The 13,032-nt window shown below is 44.0% G+C and overlaps 1 protein-coding gene across 1 annotated transcript in view; it reads right to left on the reverse strand.

Annotated features, from left to right (window-relative positions):
* The window catches only part of PCDHAC2 (protocadherin alpha subfamily C, 2), a 54,972-nt gene that overhangs the window by 36,007 nt on the left and 5,933 nt on the right, over window positions 1-13,032 (reverse strand). The window contains exons 2-4 of the mRNA XM_086621650.1: window positions 6,515-6,573; window positions 4,224-4,225; window positions 4,020-4,108 (exon numbers count right to left, since the gene is read on the reverse strand). Coding sequence (XP_086477776.1) covers window positions 4,020-4,108; window positions 4,224-4,225; window positions 6,515-6,573 — 150 coding nt within the window. The remainder of the gene's footprint in view (window positions 1-4,019; window positions 4,109-4,223; window positions 4,226-6,514; window positions 6,574-13,032) is intronic.

A 13,032-nucleotide genomic window follows, 5' to 3' on the forward strand; every position in this document is an offset into this window, starting at 1 on the left:
AGGACATAGAGCAGAAACCAGAAATCTGTCTGCATCTCTTGGACTCACCATCTAGGATGTGGGGGACAAATGAGACACCCCAGAGAGCTAAACCCAGCACTATCCTCTACCCTGATGGAGTTTGAGGCTTCTTGTCCCACCTCACTTGGAAGTATCCTGACTACAAACCTTCAAGCTATTGGGCTGGTGCCTAACAAAATACAAAGACAATTAAAAAACGCCAGATCAAGATGCACTGTCCCCTGCATGAGTGAAATAGGTAATAAAGTCAATAGAAGCGTTGTCAGCCAAACGAGGACCAGGTTTTGCTTGGGCAACACGTATTTGCTGAACCATCACGTGATGTTCGAGCACAGCTATGCATTAGGAATTAAGGATTTCCTGATTTAACACTTGACTTCTTCATCCTTCTTAAAGTAGTTCCTATGACATCATCTTTGAACGCTCTCATCGATTAACTCTCGGAATCTGGCTCCGTGAGGCATCTTATCCGTGGCTTTTGGGGATTGTTAAATTAAATGAATGGTTTAGTGGCAAACTGTTCGGGATTAATCAATTGACTAAAACAACTGCATGGAGGATGTATGCACGGAACAGGCTTGGGAGTGGCTTCTAGTAATGAGAAGTCGAGATCAGCAGCTGTCACAGTGTGCTGATGATAACAGAGATAACAAATAGCTTAGCTAGGAGCTTCTCTGGACGGAGGTTCACTCCATTCATATGTCAGAAGCAAACACATTTGTTGACTCAATCGACTGCAATTGAGCATAATGAGTTGAATCTCTTTTAAAAAAGGGTCAGTTGTGTATCTCAACCTGATGAAAAATATTAAGAGACTTGAAACTAAGCCAGGAAAAGAAAGAAGATCTTTGGGGAAAACTGCAGATAGGAGTCTAAACCAGCGGTAATAAATTGCTGAACACGTGATGCATGATGATATACTCAAGCTACGAGAATTAACACAATTGTTAATCTTGAGATTTCTCTGTGAATCACCTATTTGACACTAAAGATCAGAGATATCTGTAGCTTTTGCTTCCAAAGAGCGGAGAAGAAACTCACTAAAAAAAGGGCTAATTAAAGTTATGTCAGGGTCACTAACCCCTCAGGAGTGGAGGAAGACAAAGCAAATGAGCCTTCATCGTACAGGGAAAAATACTCATTTACGAGAACCCTGATTCACAAAAATGGGATTTAAAGTCAGCTGTAACTAGCGTGGACATTCTGTAACACAATATTAATCAGTCACATTTTCCTGTATGGCAGAAAAATTTCCTGTTGCTGAAGGTATTTCTTGAAACCTGTTTGAATACATTACCTAGAAATAAAAACTGCAGAGAAACAATGATCTACAATGCTAAGTCCAAGGGCCAGAGTAAACAGCCTTGGCACATGGACTATCACCTCTCCAGCTCTCCAGCTCTCCAGGGCCTTCTGCCAGCTTCTCCTCTCACTGTGCTTTACAGTTTGCTCCACCTTACATAGTCACCAACATACACTGGAGGGAAGGGATGCCATCCAGAGGGACCTGGACAGGCTTGAGGGGTGGTGGCCCGTGCCAACCTCATGAAGTTCAGCAAGGCCAAGTGCAAGGTCCTGCACATGGGCTGGGGCAATCCCAAGCACAACTACAGGTTGGGCAGAGAATGGTTTCAGAGCATCCCTGAGGAGAAGGACTTGGTGCTGGTTGTTGAGAAGCTCAACAGGAGCCGGCAATGTGCACTGGCAGCCCAGAAAGCCAACCGTGTCCTGGGCTGCATCCAAAGCAGCGTGGGCAGCAGGTCGAGGGAGAGGATTCTGCCCCTCTACTCTGCTCTCATGAGACCCCCCCTACAGTGCTGCGTTAAGCTCTGGGGTCCTCAACACAGGAAGGACATGGAGCTGCTGGAGCAGGTCCAGAGGAGGCCACAAATATGATTCGAGGGCTGGAGCACCTCTGCTATGGAGACAGGGTGAGAGTTGGGGCTGTTCAGCCTGGAGAAGAGAAGGCTCCAGGGAGACCTTCTAGCAGCCTTCCAGTACCTAAAGGGCCTACAGGAAAGCTGGGGCAAGACTTTTTACAAGGGTATGTAGTGATAGGACAAGGGGCAATGGCTTTAAACTGAAAGAGGGGAGATTTAGATTAGATATAAGGAAGAAATTCTTCTCTCTGAGGGCAGTGAGGCACTGGACCAGGTAGGTTGCCCAGAGTAGTTGTGGCTGCCCCATCCCTGGAAGTGTTCGAGGCCAGACTGGATGAGGCTTTAAGCAACTGATGCAGGGAAAGGTGTCCCTGTTCATGGCAGGAGGGTTGGAACTAGATGATCTTTAATGTCCCTCCCAACCCAAACCATTCTATGATTCTATGATACAGAGCAGCGTGTATGAGAGAGATGCATTCATTGCACAAGTGCCTCCTTGTACGGTCACGGAGGGAAAGGGCAGTAAGAGCCAAGGGTTATTGCTGCTCCTCAAACAGAGATGTTCAGATTCCCAAAGTCAGTCTAAAATGATAAGACTCAGAAAGAACAGCAGGGAGGAATTCAGATAGTGGAACAGGGCTCTGAGATCCAAATGCTAATGGACCTTCTCAGAAGACAAGACCATCCTATCTTAGCATTTACATTCAGGTACTTGGAAATCTGCGTTACCAGTAAGGAAACATCTGGGTGAATATTTGCATCCATCCTGAACTCGTAGAAGGTAATACACCAAGTGCTCAGTCAAGGATGTTTAGTGCAGCTGAAAGCCTGAGGGAACCCCTTGTAAAGGTCAGAGTGTATTCGTGGTGACATTTTCAAATGCAAGCTCACCAGTTACACGCCCTTCATAACATGCATGAGCTGTGTCTTCCTGCAAAGCCCGCAACGGAAGGGAGAGCGCACGAAAACCAGGTAATTATAGCCTAGGGTCCCATTATATATTAGATTACTTTCCAAATCTGTTTCTGCAGAGAGACCTTCTGCAACACCAGTGCAGGTTTTGCTGGGCACCATTAACTCCTGGATATGTTGTAACTGTGATTGCAAACCCTGCAGCTGCTCCTCAGCCCTTTATCCAGGTAAAATTTCCATTTAAGCCATGGGAATGTTTTGCATTGAGAAGCATTAAGCAGAGCAGCTCTCACATCTTTTCTGCTGGAGAGCCCATTTCTTGGCCTTTGACTTGTCTCTGTGATATGAGCAGCAGTCCTCGTTCCAATTTCTGGAGGACCCACAATGCTTGCAGAGCTGTTGTACAGGGCTCACAACCCTACACAGGCCATCCACTGAGTTGACCCCTTAGTTTGGACACGACTGAAACCACTGATCACACCAGTGACTGGCTGCTCCACTGCTTCTCTGTATTATTCCCATTCCAACATAAATTTGAGAATATTTTATTGCCTGCACTGCAAAAATACCGGTAATTTTCTTTTCTTAACTCAATGAGGGCCTTTTGCCAATTCTTACTGACTGCTGTGAAGTGACTGAGTAAATGGAGCTCCATTCTAAAACGTATTTTTGGTTATTTATTTTGACAAGCAAATAATAGTTTAGTTTCCGTCATTGTGTACCGGTGAATGAAAATAGCTAGCAAAAAAAAATAGGTCTGATTCCCCCACAGAAAAGGAGAAGAAATGTTTGAAAACACTTACTGGGTTTGTTAAAAAAAAAAAAAAAGAGAACTGCTAAGTTCCTACCCCAGTTTTGCTCTTCTTTTGACATGGAGGGCAAATCAGCTCCAGACCCAAGCGTTTTGAATGTGAACACACACCCCCCCCCTCCGAACAGCCCTTTCATTACACAAACCAACACCCTCTAAAGGCAGGGTGAACGCTGGGATCGAGGACTCTTATCTCCAGCACTCATCTGAGACTGAGCAAAGAAAAATACGTATTTTATGCTTTATTATTCCATTCTATCTAGATTCCATGGACTAATTTACAAGCACTTTACTCAGAGATATGAAACAGAACTAAAACCGAGACGGAAGCATTAAGAAGGATACTGCAGTTAACATTAGTTGTTCACATATATTCTGGATTATCACAGCCTTACCTGGAGTAGCACTGGAGACCGTTGGCCACTGCTGATCCGGCCCTCCTGGTCCTCCACGTATGACTCCTGCCTCCTCCACATGCACAGCACTGAATAAGCAGATATCCCAGTTAGATTATACAGTTCCCCTCTTCCCCAGGCTTTATAACACTCCCCTTTCTTGCTGCTCTTCAAAGGTCATAATTTTTGTCACTGTGCAACTACTCCTATAGCATTACATGACACTAAGAAATTCTGCTAGAGCATTGGAGAACCAGCTATTTCGACTTGCAAAAGTTATCTTTGATCATTCACTAAAACACAGTTGTGACATAATCTGTAAACCAAACATACCTGCAGGACACATGGAAGCCACTAACAAGGAAGTTACACACCTTCCTTGCTGTTATGATGTAGTAGCGTTAAAGCCAGTGATAACAACTTGGCGGAGTTAGTTCTGAGTTTCTGGCATTATGCTACTTTACCAGGTCCCACTTTCCTGCGTTACTGCATGCTTCTCATGAGCAATGCATAAAAAATACATTTTCTCAAATGCAGAGACTAACAGAGCAAATTTTACAGTGTCCCATGAGGAGCACTTGGCCTTGAAAGCCCCAATTTTGCTATGAGCCAGTGCCTCACACGGAAGGAAATGAAAAAAATCTGCTATTTTTAATGCAAAACTAGGCACGTATTTGTACACGATTCCTTAGAGAAACTGGATTCTGTGACTGTGTCCCTGCTCTCTGCTCATCTGCTTCTCAGCTCTCATCCACACTCCCAGTTGAACTTAATGGGCAGTTTCAACCAAACATGCCAGACTCCAAGGGCCCTATGGATAGCAAATTTCTACAAGTTTTATTAAAAATCAGCATTTAACAAAAATCAGCAGCTGGGCAGGTCACACAGGTTCAGAATCTGAGATTTCAGGTAAGGACAGGGACTGCCGATACGAGAGAACACAATTCCCCAGAAAGGCTTTGTTAGCTCCCCTGCTTGTGGGATGAATCGCTTTAAAGGTGCTCTGACTTTTCATTAATTGTTCCAGGAATTTCAGGCAAGATCTTGAACTCTGTCTAGAAAGGAAAGTGGATTCACAGGATCAGGTTGGGAATACACAAGAGCACGCCTGACTCTGAGGACCAGTTGATAAAATGTTCAGCTAGGCAGAATTCCTGCTTCAGTATCCTGCTCCCCAGACTGTTCCTTCATTTTTGCAGTAAGCAGTCAGGGATTAAAAAATAGAAAAAGAAAAAAAGAAAAAGAAAAAGAAAAAGAAAAAGAAAAAGAAAAAGAAAAAGAAAAAGAAAAAGAAAAAGAAAAAGAAAAAGAAAAAGAAAAAGAAAAAGAAAAAGAAAAAGAAAAAGAAAAAGAAAAAGAAAAAGAAAAAGAAAAAGAAAAAAATAACAGCAGGAACATAAAAGAAAGAAACCAGTTTGCCCAACAGGCCACAGAATCAAGCTTGCTCTTTCTTCCTTTCCTCCGGTCCCTGAGGTTTAGGTTCCTTTTTACACGGCAGCCCAAGGTCAGCTGGAGGGGTAACACTGTGCCCTCACCCACATAAGCCCACTCTCAGGGATGGACAGTCTAAATCTCAGTTTTCAACCTTATGAAGACTCTTCAGCCCTGTGGATAATGGATAAAAGGTGATGGCTACAGTCCCACTGCACCAACAATTTGGGGAAAAGGGTATCATCCTGCACTTTGTGGTGCCACTAGGAACTACTGCAGCCTTATAACTGCATCTAAACCTGTAAGGTTGTCTTATTAATCATGTCAGATTACACCTGAAAATATATCCAGTCTTCTAATCTGCTCAGGAAGGGAGAGCAAAGGTGTTATTTTATTTAGGCTCTACAAAAGCAACTTTATTCTAATTCTTTTTTTCCCAGGTGTACTGAGCAGCAGATTATAGCAGAGACTGCCTGCGACGTCAGGCAGAGGACTTTCACAGATGTCTAAAGAGATTTGGACACAGCCTCACTTTTCTTTCTTTGAAAATCCATCTCGTGTCTTCAAAACGTCCTTTAAACTCTTAATCATCTTGATTGCACCATGAGGTTAACAAACCAACTGCAGGAGTGGCATATTTTTATGGTAACGAGAGACAACAAGATGGAAAAGGCATCGATGCTGCAGACAGTCTAATGAAACACATCAGCGTCGATGATTACAGGGAGCTTTAAAGTAAACAAAAAGTGTATCATCACAGTTAAATAATTCAATAATTGCAGCAATTATGCCTTGACAGTCAATGTATAAAAAGGCAGGAGGTAAACACACCAAAAAAGCACACAGATCTACGGTAATATAAGAATAGTGTCAGATGCAGTCAGACCGAATCTGTAACGCTTGGGGATCGGAAGGGACCGCAGCAGAACTCAGGTGCTCTCCCTCTCAGCGTACGGATACCCAGGTATCATCAGTCCAGGGCATCAGAGGAGCCAGAGACATTTGTGCTTTTGACAGAGGACAAAGACAGAATTCCCCTTCGCGTGGGGAAAGCCCATACGTACCTTTGCATTCCTGCCCTCAGGGATGCCGAGTAGCGCCAGTCAGGATTGGGGTGTTTTGGCTGTAGAAACAAAAACCCAGGATAACGTCGTTAAAGTACGTTAAACGTGCTTGAACAGCATCTGCATCTGGTTAATTTTTGTCAGAAGAGTCTCTCTTGGAGCTACTCCATTTTTGTGAACGTTCAGAACTGCAACATCCTGCTACAAATCGAAAGAAACTTTGCAAGGGACACACAGAGAGTCTCTTGGTAACAAAGACACTTGTCTGCACGCCAAGGCCTTTGGCCAGAGCTGATCCCTCTGGGACAACATTTAATGCCAGAAACTGGCTTGAATTTCGTACATTCCTCAACATTGTGGGCATAGGGAAAAAAAAAAACCCACACATCAGAAATCCACAAAGCACATGGTTCGTTTACCTGGTAAGCCGAGGAAATTCCTGCACTGAATAGCATCTGCCTGGGGACGTATAGAATATAGCCCCACATGGTCTGTTTGCTGCGAGGTGTCTGCTGGCGTTCAGCGTACTGCAGAGGACTGCGCTAGGTTCTACCAGATTTGCAGACTGCAGCAAGTCCTTTAGCGAAGGCAGACGTGTTCCTTCATCACATCAAGAGATGGAAGGGGAAAACAGCCCGCAATACCCTCTGACCAACAAACCTCAGCATGTGCTGACCTGCTGCTGAGTGGCTTGCTAAATAAAGAGATAATTAAGAAACCTTCTGCTAATGAAAAATGGCTCCAGAAAATCTCTTGCAATGTCAGGGGACCATCACAGTAATTTTCAGCTACAGCAAAGAATGCAAGTGCAGGTCACTTAAAATGAAGCCCTAAGCATATAACGAGGTTATTTCTCAGGATTCTCAAGACATTATTCTGTAGCTGACATCGCAGCCAGTGCTTAACTTCAGGCACTTGAATTCAAAGACAGAGCTTATGTCCAGAAACATAATGAACTGCACTCGTTCCTGGTGTGTCTTACACAGTGCCAAACACACAAATAATATATGACAGTAATGGTTTAATTCTCTTCAAGCTATTGGAGGCAGATCAGAAAGGAATTTGGTCCCATTATTTGAAAGACAAAAAGAAAGCGTTGAATGCTCTGAATTATTTAAAGCCAATTCCTTCCTCTTGAGGTTCAGGGTATGCTTTCCCCTGGATCAATAGGTTTTATTCAAATAAAAATGGAGCAATTACAACTCACACTATCGCTCTATCACCATATTTCCCAGGTCCAGCATCACTCAAGAGCGAGATGCTCTTGGATGATGCGCATTCTGGTATTCTTTACGGTCCGAGTTACACAAAAGGGAGGAGGCTGCTGTTTGCAACCACACATTAAACATCTGTGCTAGCAATTTCCTTCCCATTTAGCCATGCCGTTCTCTGGCATGCTCAGGTTCTGCTGAGTTTAGCAAAAAGTGGCTTGACAAGAAGCCCATTATACATGGTTCTAGTATTTTCTGATTCATCTCGTTTTGGCCCCACTCCCAGGGATGTCAAAGCAACTCTAAAGTCAACCATGTAGTAATAGTCAGTGAAAGAGGACAGAAAATAACACACACTGATCGGACCCTCTCCTGGGTTTGCCATTCTGGATGTACGAAGGGTGTTGACACCAGATTTGGCTTTTTCCTCTGCTGAGGATCTTCTTATAGCTGGAGAACTGCCGGGCTGGGGGGGCGGTGGTGAGAAGCTCCTTTGCTCTTTTTTTGCAATGGGAGAGATGCAGGTTACTAATGCGTGCAGGTTTATAGGCAGTGTGAGGAGGAGGAATCTTACCACAGTCCCAGGCAAAACACAGATGTAACGAGATTACATCAAAAAGCTGGAAAAGTCTGACATGAGTTGGGTAGGAGTGAGAAAAGAGGAAAACAGCCGCTCACTCACAGAATATAGATTTTTGGTTTTCAGCTGGAGCTTTCCAGCTCTTGGCTAGAAGACAAAAATCTACGTTCTGTTGCAGTGAGAACAACTTTTCAGCCACCGGATCATAAATGGGTGATGATGATGGCTGGAGAAACTCATCGGTTAGAAATTCATCATTCATTCAGTCCACGTGCACAGACCAACATTCACCACATCAACATAACAGAAACAAAAGCCAAGTAGGAGATTGTGGTATTTTCAAGGGTTACTATCCAGAAGCTGCAGCATCTTGTAGCTACTCCCAAACTGTTCTCTGTTTGCTAATACTCTTTAGGCAGGGCTGTAGTGCTGCTCCTAGAGGGGCAGAAGAAGGAAGGAGAGGACAGGATTGGAAAAATATACTCTAGAGGTGGAAGGATCTATTGTCACATATGACTTTCAGACACTTTTCAGTGGCTATTTTTTTGGTTTTAACTGTGAAAAATTCAACATCTGAATTTTGAATTTTGTTGAAGTCTTCACAGGAAGAACAGCAGGAGCAGGCACCTGGGCAGCAGTCTGCCTTTGTCCAGAGCTATTCTCACCCAGTTTTACCACGTGCTCACTGCTTGACTGGGAACTTGCAGACCTCAGCAAGAGACACATATTTGTCCCACATTCATGTTATCACCGGTCAACGTCCTGCAAGTGGCAAAATTGTTGAAATTCCTTTTGTTCTGCTACAGACTGTAATACTTTAAGATTCTCTGGTCGTAAGAGAAAAGTTGTTTCAATGCATCTTTAAATGAGATTGGTCAACAAGGAGTGAGAAAAGTAAAAAAGCATGACCTATAATAGAAGTGGCAGCAGAGCAGAAGCAGCAAACCTGTTCAGTAATAGCTCTCCTCAGTTCAGATGCAGTGGTGGTGTTTCTTATAGACCCATCTGGCCTTCACAGTCTGCATGCTTGGGTTGGCTCCTACCTCTGGCTACGAACAGTCCACCTTTACCAGACCATACAGTGAAACCCTGTCATGGTTTAGCCAGGATGGCAAATAAACTCCACACAGCCGCTCACTCACAGTCCCTCATCCCCAGGGGATAGGGAAGAGAATTAAAGGGGAAAAGGGAAGGAGCCCCGTGGGTTGAGATAAGAACAATTCAATAACAATAATAACAATAACAACAATAATAATATATAAAAATAACAATAAAAATAAAATCATGAAAATATGTATGTGTATAATGATAATAATATATACAAACAAGAGATGCACAGTGTAATTGCTCACCACACGGTGACCAACGCCTGTCCTGTTCCAGTAAATGATCCCGAAACAGGTAAGTCCTGACATCGCAATCCCAGATAAGCAAGAGGCAAAAAAAAAGAATGAGAGAGAAAGAGCACTGCGAGAGTCCGAGAGGAGAGACCCCAGAAGAACAAAGGCCCTTCTTTCCAGTCAACTCTCCTCTTTATACTGGGCATGACGCTGCATGAGATGGAATACTTTATTGGCCAGTTTGGCCTCAATCCTAAGTCTAAGTTCAAATCCTAAGAGGAGTTGTGGGCCCTTTGTCCCGGCCATGCTCCCCTCCAGCCTGTTGTGCTCCTCCACACTGGAAAAAACACAGGAAGCTGGAAAGTCCTTGATGTCGCAGCACCAACTATAACCACCAGTGTGCTATCAACACTCTTCTCATAGTGAATCCCAGACTAAAACCAAACCACAGAGCTCTTCTAGCTCCCAAAAAGAAGAGCTAACTCTGTCCCAGCCGAAACCAGAACAAACCCATCACATTGACATGTGCTGTCACCCAGCACCAAGTCACTGTGTCATGACATACGGCCCATCTCAAAGTGAAGCAGTGTCTTCAGCACGGTCCCACAGGACAGAAGCCCGTGCAGGGAGCTGTCAGTTGGCTCCTCTGTGAAGGCCGGTCACGGACTTTGCTGTGAGCAAATTAACACCAGCAGGACACAGTACAGCTGGCCAGGAAGCACTGGTACAGAGAGGAAAACCAAAAAGGAACACAGCCCCTGAAGTGGTCCAGGTGCTTCCTAGTTGTACGCCCTCATGCTCTCACTATGTCACACAATGCTGATGAAGATATTATTGTTCCTTTCACCTCCCTGGCTCCCAACTCATTACAAGACCCTGTTTATCACGTGCCAGACCATTCTACTAACTTTAAGGTAATCTCAGCTTGTCATTTCCCTCTGGGATTTTCGGAGGCCAGGTATCAAGTCCAGCAGTCCTGTCCTTACCACTCATCAGCAGAGGTGAGGGAAATCACACAATCCAGCACAGGAGCAACCAATTGTTACCTGTTTCTCCCATCACCTGCTTTTTCTGATTTAGTAACAGCACACGACATTGCACTGATGAGGAGTCAAAATCTCTCCAGGTGCCTACAGAAGGGGTTGTCACCACACCAGGTGAGCACCAACAGTTCTTCCAGGTACCAGGGTTATGTCTGCCAACCAAGTAACCACAATCATTAATGTGACTAGTCATAACCAGCCAACCCTACTGGAAAGGCTGACAAACAAAGTGAACGTAGAATACAAACCGGAGCCACCTTAGTAGCAGAAAAACTCATACAAAATTTCACACAGTTGCTTTCAAACCGCACAGCATGGGTTAATTTAAGAATCACTTCAGTGGCTGATGGAGAAAAATTTTTTTGAAAATACATTGTTACAAGCATTTTGCTCAGTCCTCTTTTTTAGCTAATACTTCAACACAGTACGGATTTGTCCCTGAGATAGAAGCTGTTTCTAAAATTTTTTCCTGTTGTCCTGATCCTGTAATTCCTGAAAATCAACACAAAGCCTCCCATTGACTTCAGTGAGTGTTAGAACAGGGCCTGCTGGAGGTAGAGAAGTGTGAATCAAACGTTTACAAACAGTTACCAGGTGATGAGACTGCTAAAAGCATCCCACTCCACTCCTGGTTCCACACAAATGCACGACAGAATGACATAAGGAATATTTATCAAATGCATCCGCTTTGAAGCAATAAAAGGCCTTTTAGAAGCCCTGACCACACACAGCTCTGCTTATTTTCCAGTGAGACGACGCTGACAGATGTGAGGAAACAGAGGCTTCCAGTCTTGATTCCCTTCTGTAAATGTTTAGAATTAATTTGATGTTGACAACAAACTATTTATGGGCCAAACATATGTTTATCCTACAAGAAATCAGAATGGAAACTGGAAAAAGGTTTAATTCAGTAGCCCAATAATTTTCTTCCTGGCAGCATTCATTTGCATTCCTAACTTGGAGAAAAGTGAGGTGAAGGGAACAGGTAAGTGCATCTGTGAAGTATATCTAAGGAGTACCGAAAAAACAAAAACTCCTAATATTGGATGCAAATTTCTGCTGACACAGCAGTTAAGCATCAAACCAAGAGTCTGACTGCCCTGAAGCACAGAGCCCTGTCCCTGCTTCAGATACTGCCACTAAACAAAAGAACAAACATTTATAGTTAACCTTTACAATGTCAGCAGGGCTGGAGAATTTCTTAAAGGCTTAAGTTCTTGAACCGCGATTGTACGATATTCCACCATTAATACCTTCAAAGCCTCTGTGAGAAATCTCTTGGAAAGACGGCTCCAGACAACGCTGCGGGTTTACTAGATTTAGACACTTGGAAACACGCTTGTGCTTTAAGGCAGCATCAAGATGTGTTCAACTCAAGTGTTGTTTTGGGTTTTTTTTTTCCCTGTGTTTAGCAAGCTGGTTTTGAAGTGCGGAATCCAGAGGAAGAGCCAAAACCTGCAGCAAACAGCCATAAAACTCCAGTGAACCCCTGGGTCTCACCATTGCCAATGTGCAGCTTTTGTTCTTTCTGAAAAGCCTGCACAGAGCACCACGCAAATTTATTTACCAACATCGGATGAAACATCATGTTTTGGCAGCCATGTGTACAGCCACATGAAAAAGGTTACAAGGAAACACATAGAATCATGGAATGGTTTGGGTTGGAAGGGACCTCAAAGGTCATCTAGTTCCAACCCCCCTGCCATGGGCAGGGACACCCTCCACCACACCAGGTTGCTCAAAGCCTCATCCAACCTGGCCTTGGACACTTCCAGGGATGGGGCAGCCACAACTTCTCAGGGCAACCTGTGCCAGTGCCTCACCACCCTCAGAGGGAAAAATTTCTTCCTTGTCTCTAATCTAAATCTGCCCTCTTTCAGTTTGAAGCCCCTTGTCCTATCACTACACGCCCTTGCAAAAAGTCCCTCTCCAGCTTTCTTGTAGGCCTCCTTAGGTACTGGAAGGCTGCTAGAAGGTCTACATAACCAGAAGAGCTGATAATCTACTTCTGTCCAGTATCCAGACTGCCTGCTCATCATTAGGAACGTGCAAGGGTGCTTTCTGGGAGAAGAAAACTCCTCTTAAAACATATGTTGCTTTGATTGTTACTCCCTGCATTGAAGGGAAAAGGTTGTGACGAGATGCAAAATCTAACCTTAACTGCACAGAAAGTCAGAACAAGACAGGAGAGATGAAAAGACAAACCAAGAACCAGATACTGGCTACACATCATCCAGCATCTTCACAGCGTACAAGGAAAGAGACTCCAGACTAAAGCATTGAAACCTTCCCTGAAAATGATCATCACCTCAGCAGTGCCAGTAACAAAATCACACCTTCACGC

The sequence above is a fragment of the Tauraco erythrolophus genome, chromosome 16 (assembly GCF_009769465.1).
Source record: "Tauraco erythrolophus isolate bTauEry1 chromosome 16, bTauEry1.pri, whole genome shotgun sequence".
In the NCBI taxonomy this organism is placed as follows: Eukaryota; Metazoa; Chordata; class Aves; order Musophagiformes; family Musophagidae; genus Tauraco; species Tauraco erythrolophus.